The 20,124-nt window shown below is 47.1% G+C and overlaps 2 protein-coding genes across 5 annotated transcripts in view; both read left to right on the plus strand.

Annotated features, from left to right (window-relative positions):
• caprin1b (cell cycle associated protein 1b) overlaps positions 1-913 on the plus strand; it is a 165,893-nt gene extending 164,980 nt beyond the window's left edge. For both annotated transcript variants that reach the window (XM_070899647.1, XM_070899645.1), the window contains one exon: positions 553-913. In XM_070899647.1, coding sequence (XP_070755748.1) covers positions 553-635 — 83 coding nt within the window. In that variant the 3' untranslated portion in view covers positions 636-913. The remainder of the gene's footprint in view (positions 1-552) is intronic.
• Positions 914-14,374: 13,461 nt separating this feature from the next.
• Positions 14,375-20,124, plus strand: part of nat10 (N-acetyltransferase 10) — a 92,256-nt gene continuing 86,506 nt past the window's right edge. For 2 of the 3 annotated variants that reach the window (XM_070899649.1, XM_070899651.1), the window contains exon 1: positions 14,591-14,653. The gene's annotated coding sequence lies outside the window, so the exon portion shown is untranslated. Of the gene's footprint in view, positions 14,566-14,590; positions 14,654-20,124 lie in introns of those variants that run through there. The other variant, XM_070899650.1, reaches the window with a different exon arrangement.

The raw sequence follows: 20,124 nt of genomic DNA on the forward strand, positions 1-20,124 counted from the left end.
CATGCAGCAATCACTTGGGATGCTCTTGTTCCTATGGAGAACATCCCATTACTACACTTTATTTTGTTACTGGTGGTTCATTTTGTAAAAATAACATTCCTTAAGTACATGCTTTATTTAGCGTAGCAAAATGTCACAAGGTGCCTTTCCTAGGGATGGGAAATGCACATGGAGTAGGAGTTGGGGCAAATGTTCAATGACCGTCAAAGAAATGGGTTTTGGAAGGGAGAAGCGTACAGTGGGTCAGTCAGGAATGTGAAGTGTGCAAACTACGTAGTTCCTAAAAAGCATACACTCTTTGTAATAAAACTGTTTTCTAAGAACTCTATTTTTAGAATATTCTGTATATATGACTGAGTGGGTTGAAGGGTAGCGGCTCAGATACTACCCAATGGGAGTCCTTGCACCAACGTCTCTGGTAGATAACACATTTTCCAAACTTTGTTTTGCCACTTTCTTATTGGGTGAGTTGTACACCACTCAAAAGCTTTTATGCCTTATTCAGTATTTACTGGGAGGTAAATTATATTTATTTTTGGTCTTATTTTGCAGGACGGGGAGGATTGATAAGGCCCAGAGGTATGAATAAAAAGATTGTAACTGCGACCCAGATGACAGCTCAGGAAGTGATTTAAACTGGACCCTCCCTCCCCATGCTTGATGGAAGGGCTTTTTGTGCAACTGTGAAATGTTTCAGACAGCAACCATAAACAAATACCAAAAGAATTCATGGATTATTGTACGCTCTACAACCTGACTTGTAACATCCAGCTAGTCCCTGGCAGTGGAATCGAATGCCTCATTTGTGGCAGTGATTGCACATTGTGATTTTTTAAAAAACAAAAATACCCTAAAATAAACCACACACTGATGTAACAAGAAAAGCAAAATAAAAGTTTTTACAAAAATGGAATCGTGTTTTTCAGTGTTTGTTTCTTCCTATGTTTGGCCTGTGCTCAAGTTATTTAATTCTCCTTGCTTTTCTCCTAAAATAGCTTTCTGTGATGGCATAGTATACAGAAGAATTCACACAAGTCCAACAATTATCTTCCAAAATCAAGATTTCTTAGCAAATGTCTCTTTCTCTACATAACCACAATTGAATCTTAATGAAATGAGCAAAGCACTTGAGTGTAAAAACTAAAGAAACATCACTTTTATGTAGGATGGGAAATGTAATATGCTATTGTCTTTTGAAAGACAATGTAGCAAATGGTTTGTGGAACATTTTTTTTTAAATAAGTTTTGTCATAATTCTGCATTTGACAGGAAGAATGGTGGATTCTCACTGGAGACTGGAGTTTGAATTCCAATCTTGATTTTCACTTGAGCTTCCCTGGAAAGATAGAGAGTTTGCTCGAAAGGGACCTGCTTCCTTTATCGCTCAGTTCCACAAATCAGTCTGCCCAAGTGGCTATTCTTCATGCTTAACTTAGACTGAGTGTGCTGGAAGACTGTGTGACCATTTTGGGCCTCATAACTGAGCCTGACATACATACATGTATACTATGCAGCATAAACTGTATCTTTGTTTATCTTTTTTTTTGAAATTCGTAGCCAATCGTTCCAATTCTTTGTCAAATCACAAACGCCAGAGGTCACCTTGCACACGCCAAGGATCACTCTGCGCCAATGCTCTTAGCCAAAAGGCCTAGAGCCACTGCACCGTTCCTGGAAGTACTGCAATACCAGGTTCGTGCCATGGAGGTGGATGGGTCAGGTCCCCCACACACCTCCGTGGAGGTGGATGGATCATAACCCAGCCACCATTGTCCAGGTGGAGATTGATTAACTGAACAGACCAGGGATTGTATATAGGACATTTCAGGTTTGAAAGCTCAATACCACAATTCATTACTACCTCTTGAACAAAATATCTGAGCTGCTAAATTTGAGAGCTGTGTTAATCCTAGTTTATACTAAGGGGTTCTAAGTTTCTCTTTGTAAAGCCCTTGTCTGATATCTTTAACTTGTTCCCTGGAGACTGCTGCTGAAGCCATATCCACAATGAGGTGGTGAAATGAGGACTAATTGTATACATATAGAATTGTAAGAGTGCTTGAAATTGAAATTTGTGATAAACTGCAGTTAAGACTTTTTAAAATTTAGTAAGCTTGACGAGGCCTGTCAATTGTACAATTTCCAAGTACTAAATCACTTCCCAGTTACTCCAGATATATAGGATTCTTGATCCGTTAAACAGTTAAACACAGGAAAAATGCTTCCACCCCTCCCCATACCTTAGTGTATATTGTTCTCTGAGAAGGGTTGAATGGTGACCCTGGAGGTGTTGGCATAAATTGTTAATGCTGCTCCTTGCTCAGTTTCAGAGCTACAATGTGGTGGGTTGTAGTGTAGAAGAAATAGATAAGGCTTTGCTAAAGGCTCAGTGGGTAAATGCACTGGCTGCTGTGGTACTGACCCATACCAACCAGGAAGAGACTCCCTTCAGTCTCTGGTAGGTGTTTGGTTAGCTAATCTCTCTGGACTACAGTGAGCAACTGATTAAGGACCTGGCAATACTAAAATAAGTTTTGTACTATGCTAGCTGGTATTACAATGTTGCGATTAGGTTTCTGCCAATACCAAAAATGTAAATAGAATTTCACCCTCTGATAGATGCAAGTCAAATCCAGCCTCTAGAAAAATTGTCTCGTTAATTCAGGGAAGAAGATAAAAGGCAAAACTGCCATCTAATTTCTAATATTTTGTTTTACACTTTTTTTGAAGGTATTGACTCTTGCCATGGTACAATTTTACACCTGCTGTCCAAGTTGACTGAACTTCATATGTGAGCCTAGACTGTGTTGTTGACAGACTGTTTGACTGGAGAGCAAAGGCTGTTCCTACCTGATGTCTACAAATGCACATCTCCAGCAGGATAACAATCAGGAGCAAGAACCATAAGCTCATTTCTCCTTTGCCCTGCCACCATAGTCCAGACAGAGACTAACTTGACACAGCAACAAGGATTGAAGGGAGGATCATTCTGATCTGCATGGTTCAGTGCTGCCGTAGCCAGTGCAGTTACTCACTGAGCCATTAGGAAAACCCTAAATACATATTTTATAGTATAATGCACTGCTCTGTTCTATTCAGCCTTCTGCAACTCCCAACAGCCAAGAGGTGGGATTTGCTGCGAACTCTTAAACAGACAATCAGCAATAAAGCAACCAGGAAATGTCACGTGCAATAGTCACAGCTGTGCAAAAATAAAATGATGCAGTTGGCTTTTTTATTGAATAAGTATGATTCTTGCTGTCGTACAGTTGTCAACAAGTTGTTTGATTGAACAGCATCATAACCAAATTTGATCCTTTGCTTAGCATCCGCATGTACATACAGTGGATAGTGATTGGGAACGGGATCCTTGGCTGATTTTGTTTTACCTTTATGGCCATGGGATGCCCAACGCTAAACAAGCTCAATCCTGACTTGGGAATCAAACCAGGGTATGGCTTGTATATTGCTTAATACCACACCAGATGGGTGGTCCTTTTAATTTGACTGCAGCTAGAATTAATGCTTTTGTTTGGCCCTCCTGAAATACAGAACTCCCCATGCCTTATTCAGTTTGAGTACATGAGTCAGAACTATACTGGAAAATGAAAGAACAATTGTAAATGACTAGGTAGAGCTGATTTCAAAATCAATCTTCGACTGCAATGGCATTAGGACCTGTTTAAAAACTTGTACATGACATTTGATTAATTTCTCAAAGTATGTTACTGCTTCTCCGTTCTGACGTTGAATCTAAATTCTACTGTGGGGCTTGTAACCGCTTTATTGTATTAAATAAAGTGCACTTGGAAAAAGTGGAAATTCCAGGCAACTGTCTCCCACAATACTTCCAATTCTTGGAAAATTATTTGCCAAGCTAAGTAATTATTCCACTATCATATTTAATAGTTAAAATCATTTTTAAATGGTGTTTTGGAATGATGTGGTGCAGAGGTCCATTAAGAACTCAAATATAGCAAAAGTCGATGTATATTTTAGTGTACGCTGTCTCTACAAAGTGTTTCCATTAATTTACAGTTGAAATAAATAAACTTATAATTTTGATAGGATTTTATTATGTTAAACTCCGCAATCAAGAGCTTTCAATTGAATGTGGCGTGGGTTTTCTGCAGTATTGCTGGTACCATTTAACCTTTTGTGCAGAATGTTTTGATCAGAGTTGTCATGTGCCAGAGACTGGGATATTGATCCATTGTTAGTTTTTAGCTTTATACTTTCAAGCTAGAGAGATATTGGGAAGAATGTTAACTGTGGCACATTCAGCTGTTGGTGCGTAATTCCCTCGAAGGTGTGTTAGCAATTTAAATGTACAAATCGCTGCATTTGAGTAATATTTCCATGTGCTTTCAGATTTAATGGCGTATCCACGGGTTTTCCGTACTTCCTGAAACTCGCCATTGAAACCGAGGCGAGAACACAAAGATAATGGGGCTCATTAAAAATCAGGCAATAAATACTCAGCGCATACAGCTGCTTTGTTATCTACCACTGGGAAAGGGTTTGTTCATAGTGGTGGTGAGAGATTAGTTTCTGCAGTTTGGACGTTGAGACTGATCACGATGGGTGATGTCTTGGCTGCTTTAGATTGGATCTCGGACGAGGATCAAGATGAACAGAAGCCTACCACTGCGAATGCTGCAGGTGGTGAGCAGCAGAGAGGTCGAGCTTGTAGGTGACGCTTCCCGGGTAACGGCGTGTATAGGCACAGGCTCGGCTTCCTCGACCTCTCAGAACATTGGCTCCGGAGGGTGAGATTGTCATGTCGGGTGGTGGCAGACAGCTGCAGCCTCCTAGAAGACCTGCTCCCTTCTGGACCTGGGGGCCACACATTACCAGTGGCTGTGAACGTGATTACCCCGATCAACTTGTTTTGCTTCCAGGGCTCTAACTAAGGCATATCCAGGATCTCCCAGTCTGCTGCACACTAATGCATAAAGACAGGCCACTGCTGAGATGTTTGTCGGGGCCGGCAATTATATCAATTTCGCCTGTGATACTCGAGTCGGGATGAGCGGATGCTCAGGTTTGCTGCTCTGCCTGGCTTTCCACAGTTGGAGGGCATCTGCGACTGCGCACACGTGGCAATCTACATCCCAGATCAACCAGCGGGGTTCCACTTCAATGTGCAACCAAAATAAAAGATTTATGCAGGTGTGTGCCAGATTCCCGGGGAGTTGCTATAATAATTTCAACCGGCGACAGTCCAAATTCCCTCAGCTCTTTGAACTTGCAAGCAGACTTGTGACAAAGGATACCCCCTTAGCTGACATCTGTGAGGAACCCAACCAATGAGGGCCAAGAGCAGTATGATAATTGTTTGTGTCATTGAACAATTGGTATACTCGAGATGCATTTCAGGTGTCTGGACAGATCTGGAGGCACACTTAAGTACTCGCCAGGCTGTCCAGAATGATTGTGGTGTGCTGCGCCCGACATAACATTGCGCAGCAGCGAGGATTGAAGCTGCAGAGAAACAAGGCACTGATCACTCAGCGTCTGCGGAGGAATCCGAGCAGGATGTGGATGGCGACCTTATCGCAGTACCATCTGCTGACCAGGATACCAGGGATTTCCTAATAACTTAGTTACAGCATCGGACCCATGGCACAACCACATCCAATGGCAAATCTCCATTTCTCCTTCACTTCCCCACCCCACACTGTGCCCAAATTCCACTGACTCAAAGTAGTTCCTGTACCACCCAACCCCTCATTGAACATCCTCCCATTGGTTGCCGTCAATTCATGTCTTCCCATTCATCAAGAAACAACTGAAAAGACGAATTGCCACCCAGCAGCCAAGAATGGCCAACCCGGGAAAGTGACGCAGAGTAATACATTTTGTGACTGTATTAAAGAATGGAAATTAAGATATTTTGTCTCACATTCATGTGAATACCTTGGTGTAACTGTAAAGCATTACTCTTCCTACTGTTCCTACATGGTGCAAGAGGTAGAGGCCGGCTGCTCAGATCCCTGCTGTCTCCTCTTAGCTGGTGGCCTCTGGGTTTTGGAGCCCTTGAGGGCTCTGCTAAAGACTGTTCTACCTGCACCTCTGCAGGGGCAGACTCAGTCATCGGGAGAAGAGGAAGCATGTAAGGTACTGACTGAAGGGGGAGCAATGGGTGAGAAGTGGGAGTGCTTTGAGTGGAGTTCCCACTTCCATGTTCATGTTCGCAGTCATCCCTTTTGTGGGCCATGAAGCTGCACTTCACTCCTAACACTCTGCTGCCGAGCAGCTTAGTGCAGATCAGTAACACTGTGTCAGACCAAGGTTAAGATATATGTCATCCTATTTAAGGCACCAGATATTTTGGCATCTAGAGTCTGCACAGCCGTGGTCAAGGCCTGCATGGACTCTGTCATTGCACTACACTCTGAGGCCAAACTCCAAGCCATCGTCAACACCTTCACCGAGGCGTCCGAGAGTAGGGCCTTATGCTAAACATCCGTAAGACAAAGGTCCTCTATCACCCTGATGCCGCCACACAGCACAGCGCCCCCGTCCTCTACCACCCTGATGCCGCCACACAGCACAGCGCCCCCCCCCCCCCCCCCGGATTATCAAAATCCATGACGAGACCTTGGACAAGGGACCATTTTCCATACTTTGGAGCCGACTCTCAGCAAGAGCAGACATTGACGACAAGGTTCAACACCATCTTCAGTGCGCCAGCGCAGCCTGAAGAAAAGTGTTTGAAGACCAGGACCTCAAACCCGGCACCAAGCTCATGGTTTTCAGGGCAGTAGTGATCTCCGCCATCCTATATGCTCAGAGGTGTGGACTATATACAGCAGACACCTCAAAACGCTGGAGAAGTACCACCAGCGCTGCCTCCGCAAGATCCTGCAAATCCATTGGCAGGACAGACACACCAACATCCGTGTTCTTGCTCAGGCCAACATTCCCAGCATCAAAGCATTGACCATGCTCGATCAGCTCCGTTGGGCGGGCCACATCATCCGCATGCCTGACATGAGACTCCCAAAGCAAGCACTCTACGCGGCGCTTCAACGCAGCAGGCGAGCCCCAGGTGGACAGAGAAAACGCTTCACGGACACTCTTAAAGCCTCCTTGATATAGTGCAACATCCCCACCTACTCTTGGGAATCCCTGGCCCATGACCGCCCAAAGTGGAGGAAGAGCATCCAAGAGAACGCTAAGCACCTCGAGTCCCATCATTGAGAATAAGCAGAAACCAAGCGCAGACAGCGGAAGGAGTGTGCGTCAACCCAGGCTCCCTGACCACTCTCCTTCAACCACTCTCTGCCCCTCCTGTGACAGATTGCAGGTCCTGCATTGGACGACTCCAGTCACCTGAGAACTCACTTTTACAGTGGAAGCAAGTCATCCTCGACTCCGAGGGACTGCCTATGATGATGATCTGATTTGATTGCCACGATTGATGTTCCATGGAGATGTCCACTCCATGGAAGAAGACTGCCTCGCAATGCCCTGTGACATCAACCCACTCATGCTTGAGGTGGACTCCTCTATTCTCTCTGCAATCGTGGACGGTGTGTGTGGAAGGTCTGTCAGTACGTCACATTTTCTGCTGCCCTCAATGATTATCCTCTGCATCGACAATCCCTGGGGTGCAGCATCTCTGTCAAGTTGAGTGGAGCTTGAAGAGGGCTGTGCACTTCGACGTAGACTTTCCACAGCTATCCCTGCCACCACTGTCTGCTCTTGCTCATGTGAATTGTGGCCTACCGGCTGAAAACCCACAATCTGTCCAACTTGACCCACTGAGTGCGGTTCTCTGCGCTGGTGCATCATCATCATAGGCGGTCCCTCGAAGTGAGGATGACTTGCTTCGACGCCAAAAAGGGATGAGTTCACAGGTGTTTCAATGAAGGACCTAATATTCCAGGTCCCGAACTACATGAAGGGTGAAAGATGCCTGTGCGTGGATTTTTTTTAATGTGTGGTGGCCGTTGCACACCAGCCACCACACAGGCTTGACAGAGCTAGGTCTTGGTCCAGTGGCAAGGATTAACCAAGATGACTGGAGACCAACCCTGCTGCACAGACCTAGTGCGCACACATATTGAAGTGTGGCTGGCCCTGGAGCATGGTAAGCACGAGTTCTGTGATGGTGCGACCTCAGAAGGAACCAGCTTCTCTGAGGATTTGACATCCATCGACCGCTGCTGCACACGTGTAATCATGAGCCGACAAAAAAGATATGAATATTGTTGGCAAGGTCAGAATGTTGCAACTTATCATTATGAAGAGGATCATATTTTCAAGTTGTTAACGTGACTTCTATGACGTGGGTAGATTATATTTTCATTCTGTCGTCATCAGGTAGATGGGAGCTCCCCATCTCTGATGGCCAGGGATGCCGAAATGCCACTGATCTCCAGTGCTTCCTCTTCTAGTCAGTTGCACGAGCTGTGGAGGACCACCTCTAGTTCTGGCCTTGTGTTTTGCACGCTCAACTCTTGCAACGGGGGAAACAACAGACCTATGAGTGACTGTAATGGCATGTGTTCATCCGACCGATGCAATGCATTTGCTGAGGTTTGCAATCCGGGAAAGGCAGGACATTTCAAAGATGAGGGTGAGTGGCAGTGGGTGGATGGATAGATGGAAGTGCATAAAACATAGAAATAAGGATGGGTGTGCTTGCAAGCTAAGTGTGAGGAGTAGGCTTGACGAGACACAGTGAAGGGTGGGGGGTGGTGCGAGGTGATGCGCGCAGCAGGATGTTGGTGAATGTGCAACTGTACTCGCCTTTCCTAACCTGCTTAGATCATTAAATCACTTCCTGCACTGAAGCCAGGAACGTGATGATGCTTCTGCTGCTGACCTGGGCCAACTCCAGTCACGCCTTCTTTAAAGCAGCAACAAGCTTCTTTCTCATGTTGCTGGCAAAGTGTATCTCTCTCCGACTCCTCATTGCCCCCAGCAGTACCTCAAGCAAAGTATCATTAAAACTGTGCGCAACCTTTGAGCGTCCTGAGTCCATTGTGTAATTGCAGTCTCTGTGCCAAACCTCCCAACTCCTCCAAATGCCATCTTTGGCTTGATGCTTTACTTACTGGAGTTGAGTCCCAGTCATGCAGGCCGGCATCATGCCAGCTGTCACGTATTCGACAGCAAACCTGGAAGTCAAATGATAATGAAGTGGCTACTTTAAAATGCCACAGACGTGCTGAAATTACTTCTGTGTTTTCCACGCAATATTGGCCTTCTCCGCTCCCAACGTGCCTCACAGTTAATATCGGGGCCTTAACTTTCTAATGACACTCATGAGACAGAACTAGCAGGTTCAGTGGAGCAATGTGTTATTTCCCTATTTTGATTCAGCTTTTATTTAAAGTCCCAGTTTGCTGCAGTGAAACCTGCATAAATGCACTCTCCCAAGAAATGGACACCTGCAACAAAAAAAAACACTTAGAGAGGCCAAATAACTTACAGAATCATAGAATGGTTACAGCGCAGAAGGCCCTTTGTCCCGTCGAACCTGTGCCGGCTCTCTGCAAGAGCACTTCAGCTAGTCCCACTCCCCTGCCCTTTTCCGGCATGGTAAAATATACAATAGACACTCTGACATCATAGACACTTGCAAATTATGAACTACGGATAGCCTTCAATTCACCAAGCCCTTTTACAACTTAAAACGCAGACCAGTGCTATATTTTATAGTCTCTTGAACACTTAGTTCAATTTAACTCAATTTAGTGTGGGAGATCTCAATCTGCCTTGTGTAGATAAAATGGCATTCCTCATACAGACAAGCAAGTTTCTTAAATACAGTTCCAGAGCTCTAGACCTCCTAGCTAGAGGGCGCCTATATTATATCATTACAAGCACGAGGCAGCAGCTGGTTTTATGATAAATGGCTTTTGTGGAATGTGGAACTCTGTCCAGCATCCATAAGTGGCAGAGAAACTGCACTGTCTCAGATTGAATGCTTACCAGGGACAGAACGGTTCACTTATACTGGGTTAAGAACTCTGCATTCAACTGAGAATTTATACAGTACGTGCAATGACCATTTTGAAAATAAGGACACCAGAAAAAAAAAAATACAGCTGATGCTAGTGGCTAAGGTGTCCATAGTTTACAGGTTTCACTCTTTGGAATTTAAATCAGCACTTTTAATGTACATATTACAGTAGTATCTTAACAGTTTTCAGCATTTATTGTTGAAATTACCTACACAGTGGTTGTGTTTTGCCTATTGGCAAGTTATCATACTCATGAAGGCTACAACTTCTAATGCTAAATTTTGCAAATTGCCACGAAGTTGCCAGGGTCTGCTGATCAAGTCATCTGATTTGAACTGGATAGTCCTCGTGAATCTTGAATCTTGTTGGTGATGGTTGCAAATTCACCTCACTACTGAAGTTACATGCTGAATATTGTGAGGCAAGATTTTGCAGGGCCAAATGAGACAACATTTTGATGGACAAGATTTTCCTGGAATCTTTTAATTTGCTGCATCACGAGGTGCAATGAACAACTGTGAGGATGGAAATCCCTTTTGGGTGCTCACACTGTGCTGCATGAATTAGATAACACTTCATGATGGGGGAAAAATCTTCAGGCTCAATGACTCCTTCAATATCCAAGAACTCTATATATTATAGATTACACTTCTACCTGGATACATTTTCTATGTTCAGCTCTGCTTCAAAAGTAATTAATTTATTGTGAAGCACTTTTGGATAGGAGGATGTGACAGTTGCTCTATAAATGCACATTTGTTCTTCCTTTCATAACAAATCTTCATTATTTACCAATAATATGCTTTATTCCAAAAGATGGAGATTGCTGGCTAAACACCCAAAACATAAAGGCACCATATACCGCTGAAGCCTGAGAATATAGGAAATATCAGGGGTGGAGACCTGGACTGGATTAACTGATCTACTGCGTCAGTGGTATAATTGGCCTCAATGGCTGATCATTCTCCCTCCCCCCCCCCCCTCCACTCACACCACTTCTTCTTCTCTCTCCCCCCCCCCCCCCCCCCAAACCCATGGACAATGAATTATTAACTGACTGCTTTAAGGCTGGAATTGTTCTATCAATGGCCTTGAAAGTCAAAATAGCATTAACCTATATTACAGGAATTTTCCAGGTAAGTAATGTTGTGTATCTGTAAAGCATGCACTCCCATGTTCCGCAACCAGGGAGTGCATCCCCTGAAGTCCAAAGGGATCCCAGCATCCCTTGGGAGCACTGTATATAAGCCGGCCCCTAAGGCCTGTTCCTCACTCTGGAGTGTCTTAATAAAGACTAAGGTCACTGTTACTTTAACTAAGACTGCAGTTAATACCTGTATAGAGTTAGCGACTATTGCTATGTTTGCCTGGGTCAACACGTTCATAGATTTTTCCATTGGAAAGGAGACTGCAACTGGAAAAGAAACAGAACTTAGAAATTATATGTATCCAGGAATGCCTTGCACCAAGGAGATATTGGAGAGATCAGAAGAGGAGTAGCATTGGTTAGGATGACCACACGAGAGGGGCGATGCTGACATTACAATCCGGGAGGAGTGTGAAATATTAGGTGAAATAAACATAGTGAGAGAGGAAGTATTAAAGGACTTAGCAGCTTTGAAAGTGGATAAATCCCCAGTTCTGGATGAACTGTATTCCGGGCTGTTGAAAAACAAAAGAGGAAACAGCAGAGGCTTTGACTGTCATTTTCTAATCCCCTCTGGCTACAGGTGTACTAGAGGACTGCTAACATGGTACTTTTGTTTAAAAAGGGATGAACTGAGTAATTACAGACCAGTCAGCCTAACTTTGGTGGTGGGAAAATTATTGGAAAAATTCTGAGGGACAGAATCATTTTCATTTTAGAAAGACCTGGATTAATCAAGGACAGTAGGAATTTGTTACGGGATGGTCATGATTGAATTAACTTGATTGAATTTTTAGAGGAGGTAACAAGGAGGGTCGATGAGGCTAGTGCGTTTGATGTGTATATGGATTTTAGCAAGACTTTTAATAAAGTCCCAGAAAGCAGAATGGTCATGAAACCAAAAGCCCATGGGATCCAAGGCAAAGTGACAATTTGGATCCAAAATTGGCTGAGGCAGGAAGCAAAGGGTGATGGTGGTTGGGTGTTTTTGTCACTGGAAGGCTGTTTTCAGTGGGGTTCCGCAGGGCTCAGTATTAGGTCCTTTGCTTTTTGTGATAGAGGCATAGAATACAAGAGCAGCGAGGTTATGCTTCGACTGTATAAAACACTAGTACTGGTCATCACATTGCAGGCAAGATGTGATTGTACTAGAGAGGGTACAGAGGATGCTGCCTGGACTGGAGAATTTTAGCTAAGAGGAAAGATTGTATAGGCTGGGTTTGTTTTCTTTGGAACAGAGGAGGCTGAGGGGAGACCTGATTGAGGGGCCTAGATAGAATGGACAGGATCGACTGATTTCTCTGAGGTGTCAGGAATCAGGAGCATAGATTTAAAGTAATTGCTAGGAGGTTTTGAGGGGAAATGTCTTCCCCCCCCCCCCCCCCCAGAAAGTGGTCGTTGTAGAAACCCTCACCACATTTAAAAAGTACTCAGATGTGCACTTGAAGTGCCGTAACCTACAGGGCTACAGACCAAGTGCTGGAAAAACAAGAACACAATAATAGCAGATGTAGACCATTCGACTCATGAAACCTGCTCTGCTATTTAATAAGATTATGGCTGATCTGTTCATAGTTCTACTTCCTTGCCCGTTCCCCATAACCCTTTATTCCCTTATTGTTCAAAAATCTGTCTATCTCCTCCTTTAATATATCCAATGACCCAGCATCTACAGCTCTCTGGGATGAGTGCGATTAGGCTGGATTGCTCTTTGTTGGCTGGTGTGGACATGATGCTGTAAATTTCTATGATATTATGAGGGTGGGGGCTAAAAGGGACATTTTGCAGTCAGGTGGGAGTGATGAGAGTGAATGGATGGGATTGTGGAGCTTGTTTGGCCTAAGGATCTATGGTGGAACAGAGGAAGGAAAAACACATGGTAGACTAGAGACACACAAAGGGCGAGTATATGTTTAGCCATTGGGATGGAGCAGATTGAAAAAATGATGGATAAAACCAAGGAATGTGTTGAAGATGAAGATTTTGAAATTGATACTTTTATTTATATAGCACCTTTAACGTAGTAAAATGTCCCAAGGCGCTGCATAGCAGTGTCATAAGACAAAACAGATGGACACCGAGCTACATAAGAAATTACGGCAAATGACCAAAAGCTTGGTCAAAGAGGTGGAGGTAAGAGAGGCAGAGAGGTTTAGGGAGGGAGTGCCAGAGCTCAGGGCCCAAGCAGCTGAAGACACGGCCACCAATGGTTGAGCAGTTATAATCAGGGATACTCGAGGGCAGAATTTGAGGAGCGCAGACATCTTGTGGGGTTGCAAGGCTGAGATTACAGAGAAAGGGAAGGGCAAGGCCATGGAGGGATTTGTAAACACCTATGAGAATTTTTAAATCGAGGAGAGGGAGCCAATTTGGCAATAACCATTATAAAGAGTGAGACAGAGCTGGGGAGACTGGATTAAATTGGGCATTGATAGAGAGCGGTAGATGAGTGTGCTGGTGGCGGTAAGTACGGCCAGTATTTCTAAGGTGTAAGTATTTTTTTTCAAAAATATACTTTATTTATATAAAATTTTCACAATACATTGGAAAATAGCTCAATACTTTGCGGTCAGCAATTCCATACAATTTGTTTGGATGCTGACAGCAGTTCCATACAAAGCACTACTGTACATTCCATTTCAAGGTACAGTTTAGCACAATCTTTAAATCCGGTTACATGTAGTACTGTGCAAATAAGGGTATTATATAGAACAGATAAGAACAGGTTTACATTACATTCCAGGATACATTTCAATACCGATCACGAATCACATTACATGTAGCACTATGCAGATGAAAGCAGTACACTGAACGAATGAGAATACGTTTACATTTCTTTACTTTGCACTCTTTAATAATTTATAAAGAGGCGCGAGGGTGGACCCAAATGGCTCGGGAAGCTCAGTTCAGCGTCAAAGATGAAAGTGAAGTTGCACACCTTTCTGTTCAGTCCGAGTGAGCGGCTGACGGGAGATTTGTGGTCTGCACCACATTGCTGGTGAGTAATGCTGCTAATGTTAAACTGCAGCACGTCCGACTTTACCCAGGGCGGTGGATCAGCCAGCCTGCACATTGTCGCAGCTGCGTTTGCTTTTTAATAACCAACAACACACAATCTGCTGACACTGAACCGGCATGAGGAGGGAGTGACCCCCGCGCTCCCGCCCTGCCCGCTGAGTGACGTCTCGCTCCCGCCCCGCCCACCGAGTGACTCCGCGCTCCCGCCCCACCCCCCCGAGTGACGGAGCGCCCTGATGTCACGTCATCAGGATTAGCCGGTGAATACAGGACCAGAAGTAGCTGCTGTGTCAAATTCCTGCACATCGCAACAACAAAAAACCCCCAGAAAAGAATTCTCCCGTGTCCGGTCCAGAACCTCGCGGCTTGAGCACGAGGAAAACCACACGAGGCGATCCGGCGGAGGTTGCAGCAGCAAAGGTGAGCAAATGGAGTCAGGCAGCAGCCGCCGGGGGACAGGGAGGTCCTGAATGAGTGAGGTCCATGCAGGCGTCGAGAGCCGCGCGAGGTGAGGAAATGTTCCTCGGGAGTGAGTGAGAGAGAGAGAGGGAGGGAGTGTTCCTTGGGAGTGAGTGAGGGAGTGCTCCCTGGGAGTGAATGAGGGTGGGAGGAGTGTTCCTTCAGAGTGAGTGAGTCAAAGAGTGAGGGAATGTTCCCGGGAGTAGGGAGTGTTCCCCGGGAGTGAGTGAAGTCCATGCGGGAGCCGCCCGAGGTGCGGGAATGTTCCCCGAGAGTGAGGATATGTCCCTCGTGAGTGAGTGAGGGAGTGTTCCCTGGGAGTGAGTGAGAGTGGGAGAGAATGTTCCCCGGGGGTGAGTGAGTGAGGGAATGTTCCCCGGGAGTGAGTGAGTGAGGACGTGTTCCTCGGGAGTGTTCTCCGGGAGTGAGTGAGGGTGGGAGGGAGAGAGAGAATGAGTGAGTGAAGGAGGGAGTGTTCCCAGGGAATGAGTGAGAGGGAGGGAGGGAATGATCCCAGTGAGGGAGTGTTCCCCGGGAGGGAGGGAGTGTTCCCCGGGAGGGAGGGAGTGTTCCCCGGGAGGGAGGGAGTGTTCCCCAGGAGGGAGGGAGTGTTCCCCAGGAGGGAGGGAGTGTTCCCCGGGAGGGAGGGAGTGTTCCCCAGGAGGGAGGGAGTGAGTGAGGGAGTGTTCCCCGGGAGGGAGTGAGTGAGGGAGTGTTCCCCGGGAGGGAGTGAGTGAGGGAGTGTTCCCCGGGAGGGAGTGAGTGAGGGAGTGTTCCCGGGAGGGAGTGAGTGAGGGAGTGTTCCCGGGAGGGAGTGAGTGAGGGAGTGTTCCCGGGAGGGAGTGAGTGAGGGAGTGTTCCCGGGAGTGAGTGAGGGAGTGTTCCCGGGAGTGAGGGAGTGTTCCCGGGAGGGAGTGAGTGAGGGGGTGTTCCCAGGGAGGGAGTGAGTGTTCCCCGGGAGGGAGGGAGTGAGTGAGGGAGTGTTCCCCGGGAGGGAGTGAGTGAGTGAGGGAGTGTTCCCCGGGAGGGAGGTAGTGAGGGAGTGTTCCCCGGGAGAGAGTGAGGGAGTGTTCCCAGGGAGGGAGTGAGGGAGTGTTCCCTGGGAGGGAGTGAGCGAGGGAGTGTTCCTCAGGAGGGAGGGAGTGAGCGAGGACTTGTTCCTCTGGAGTGAGAGAGTGTTCCCTGGGAGTGAGTGAGTGAGAGGGAGGGAATGTTCCCCAGGAGGGAGTGAGGGAACGAGTGTTGGGAGGGAGGGAATGATTATTCCCCGGGAGTGAGTGAGGTCCATGCAGGCTCTGGGAGGGAGGGAATGAGGGAGGGAGGGATCGAGTGTGCCCGGGAGTGAGTGAGGGAGTGTGCCCCGGGAGTGAGTGATGGTGGGAGGGAGTGTTCCTTGGGAGTGAGTGAGTCAGAGAGTGTGAGGAAATGTTCCCGAGAGTGGGTGAGTGAGGGAGGGAGGTCCATGCGGGCGCCTGGAGCCTCCCGAGGTGAGGGCGTTTTCCCCGGGAGTGAGGTAGGGAATGTTCCCTGGGGGGGAATGAGTGAGGGAGGGAATGTTCCCTGGGAGGGAGGGAGGGATCGAGTGTTCCCCAGGAGTGCGGGAGGGAGGGAATGTTCCCCGGGAGTGAGTGAGGTCCATGTGGGCGCTGGGAGCCACGCGAGGTGAGGGAGTGTTCCCCGGGAGTGAGGGTGGGAGGAAGTGTTCCTTGGGAGTGAATCAGAGAATGTGTGAGGGAATGTTCCCGGGTGGGTGAGTGAGTGAGGGTGGGAGGTCCATGCGGGCGCCGGGAGCCTCCCGAGGTGAGTGAGTGTTCCCTGGGAGTGATTGAGTGATGGAATGTTCCCCGTGAGTGAATGAGGACGTGTCCCTCGGGAGTGAGGGAGTGTTCCCCGGGAGTGAGTGAGTGAGGGTGGGAGGGAGTGTTCCCCGGGAGTGAGAGGGAGGGAGTGTTCCCCGGGAGTGAGAGGGAGGGAGTGAATGTTTTCCCGGGAGGGAATGAGGGAGGGAGGGAGTGTTCCCCTGGAGTGAGAGGGAGGGAGTGTTCCCCGGGAGCGAGGGAGGGAATGTTCCCCGGGAGGGAGTTAGTGTTCTCCGGGAGGGAGTGAGTGAATGAGTGAGGGTGGGAGGTAGTGTTTCCCGGGAGGGAGTGAGGGAGGTAGTGTTTCCCGGGAGGGAGTGAGGGAGGGAGTGTTTCCCGGGAGGGAGTGATGGAGGGAGTGTTTCCCGTGAGAGAGGGAGTGTTCCCCTGGAGGGAGGGAGTGTTCCCCGGGAGGGAGGGAGGGAGGGTTCCCGGGAAGGAGGGAGTGAGGGAGTGAGTGAGTGTTCTCCGGGAATGAATGAATGAGTGAGAGGGAGGAAGTGTTTCCCGGGAGTGAGGGAGCGAATGTTCCCCGGGAGGGAGCGTATGTTCCCCGGGAGGGAGCGAGTGTTCCCTGGGAGGGAGGGAGGGAGTGAGTGAGGGCAGGAAGGAGGGAGTGTTCTCCCGGTGGGAATGAGGGAGTGAGGGGAGTGTTCCCCGGGAGTGAGTGAGTGGGAGGGAATGTTCCCCGGGAGGGAGTGTTCCTCGGGAGTGAGTGAGTGAGAGTGAGGGAGTGTTCCCCGGGAGGGAGTGAGGGAGTGTTCCCCGGGAGTGAGTGAGAGGGAGGGAATATTCCCCAGGAGGGAATGAGGGAGTGAGTGAGGGAGTGTTCCCCGGGAAGGAGGGAGTGTTCCCTGGGAGTGAGGGATGGAATGTTCCCCGGGAGTGAGTGAGAGAATGTGAGTGAGGGAGGGAATGTTCCCCAGGATTGAGTGCAAGAGGGAGGGAATGTTCCCCGGGAGGGAATGAGTGAGGGAAGGAATGTTCCCCAGGAGGGAGTGAGGGTGGGTGGGAGGAGGGAGTGTTCCCCGGAAGGGAGTGTTCCCCGGGAGGGAGGGAGAGAGGGAGTGTTCCCTGGAAGGGACGGAGGGAGGGAGGGAGTGAGTGTTCCCCGGGAGTGAGGGAGGGAGTGTTCCCCGGGAGTGAGGGAGGGAGTGATCCCCAGGAGTGAGGGAGGGAGTGATCCCCGGGAGTGAGGGAGGGAGTGTTCCCCGGGAGGGAGGGAGTGTTCCCAGTGAGTGAGTGAGTGAGAGTGGGAGGAAGTGTTCCCCGGGCGTGAGGGATGGAGTGTTCCCTGGGAGTGAGTGGGGTGGGAGGGAGTGAGGGAGTGTTCCCCGGGAGTGTGTGAGTGAGTGAGGGAGTGAGTGTTCCCCGGGTGTGAGCGAGTGAGTGAGGGTGTGTTCCCCGGGAGTGAGTGAGTGAGGGTGTGTTCCCCGGGAGTGAGTGAGTGAGGGTGTGTTCCCCGGGAGTGAGTTTGAGGGAATGTTCCCCGGGAGTGAGTGAGTGAGTGAATGTTTCCCGGGAGTGAGCAGTGAGTGAGTGTTCCTCGGGAGTAAGCGAGTATTCCCCGGGTGTGAATAAGAGCAAGAGTTGGCCATTTGACCCCTCGAACTTGCTCTGCCATTTAATAAGATCATGTCTGATCTGATCATGGACTCAGTTCCTCTTCCCTGCCCGCTCCCCATAACCCTTTATTCCCTTATTGCTCAAAAATCTGTCTATCTCCGCCTTAAATATATTCAATCACCCAGCCTCCACAGCTCTCTGGGGCAGAGATTTCCATAGATTTACAACCCTCAGAGAAGAAATTCCTTCTCATCTCTGTTTTAAATGGGCAGCCTCTTATTCTGAAACTATGTCACCTAGTTTTAGTTTCCTCTACGAGTGGAAATATCCTCTCTGCATTCATCTTGTCCAGCCCTCTCATTATCTTATATGTTTCAATAAGATTACCTCTTCTTCTGAGTTCCAATGAGTTTTGACCCAACCTACTCAACCTATCTTCATAAGTCAACCCCCTCATCTCCGGAATCAACCTAGTGAACCGCCTCTGACAGCCTCCAATGCAAGTATATCCTTTCTTAAATATGGAGACCAAAACTGCACGCAGTACTCCAGGTGTGGCCTCAGTAATACCCTGTACAGTTGTAGCAGGACTTCTCTACTTTTATACTCTATCCCCCTTGCAATAAAGGCCAACATTCCATTTGCCTTCATGATTACTTGCAGTACCTGCATACTAACTTTTTGTGTTTCATGCACAAGGACCCCCCGCCCCCCCCGGGGTCTCTGTACTGAAGCACTTTGCAATTTTTCTCCATTTAAATTATAATCTGCTATTCTATTTTTTTTTCCTAAGTGACTATCCTCACGTTTTCCTACATTATATTCCATCTGCCAAATTTTTGCCCATTCACTTAGCCTGTCTATATCCCTTTGCAGATTTTTTTGTGTCCTCACAATTTGCTTTCCCACCCATCTTTGTATCAGCAATAAACTTGGCTACATTACACTCGGTCCCTTCATCCAAGTCATTGATATAGATTGTAAATAGTTGTGGCCCCAGCACCGATCCCTGTGGCACCCCACTAGTTACTGTTTGCCAACTGGAAAATGACACGTTTATCCGGACTCCCTGTTTTCTGTTAGTTAGCCAATCCTCAAATCATGCTAATATATTACCCCAACCCTGTGAACTTTTAACTTGAGCAGTAACCTTTTATGTGGCATCTTATCGAATGCCTTCTGGAAATCCAAATACATCACGTCCACTGATTTCCCCTTATCCACCCTGCTCATTACATCCTCAAAGAACTCCCGCAAATTTGTCAAACATGATTTCCCTTTCATAAAACCATGCTGACTCTCCTTGATCGAATTATGCTTTTCCAAATGTCCTGCTACTGCTTCCTTAATAATGGATTCCAGCATTTTCCCAATGACAGATCTTAGGCTAACCGTTCTGTCTGCCTCCCTTTTTAAATAGGGGTGTTACATTTTCGTTTTTCCAATCGCTGGGACCTCCCCAGAATCCAGGGAATTTTGGTAGATTACAACCAATGCATCCACTATCTCTGCAACCACTTCTTTTTGGACCCTAGGATGCAAGCCATCAGGTCCAGGGGACTTGTTCGCCTTTAGTCCCATTATTTTACCACTTCTTTAATGATAATGATTGTATTAAGTTCCTCCCTCCCTATAGCCCCTTGATTATCGCCTATTGGGACGTTTTTAGTGTCTTCTACTGTGAAGACCGATACAAAATATTTGTTCAAAGTCTCTGCCATTTCCCTTTTTCCCATTATTAATTTCCCAGACTCATCCTCTAGGGAACCAACATTTACTTTAGCCACTCTTTTCCTTTTTATGTGCCTGTAGAAACTCTTTCTATCTGTTTTTATATTCGTGCTAGTTTACTTTCATAATCTATCTTCCCCCTCTCATTTTTTTTTCATCATTCTTTGCAGGTTTTTACAAGTTTCCTAATCCTCTGGCCTCCCACTAATCTTGGCCACATTGTATGCCCTTGTTTTCAATTTGATACCATCCCTTATTTCCTTAGTTAGTCAAAGATGGTTATCCCTTCACTTACAGTCTTTCCTTCTCATTGGGATATATTTTTGTTGAGAGTTATGAAATATCTCCTTAAATGTCTGCCACT

This window comes from Pristiophorus japonicus, chromosome 14 (assembly GCF_044704955.1).
Source record: "Pristiophorus japonicus isolate sPriJap1 chromosome 14, sPriJap1.hap1, whole genome shotgun sequence".
In the NCBI taxonomy this organism is placed as follows: Eukaryota; Metazoa; Chordata; class Chondrichthyes; family Pristiophoridae; genus Pristiophorus; species Pristiophorus japonicus.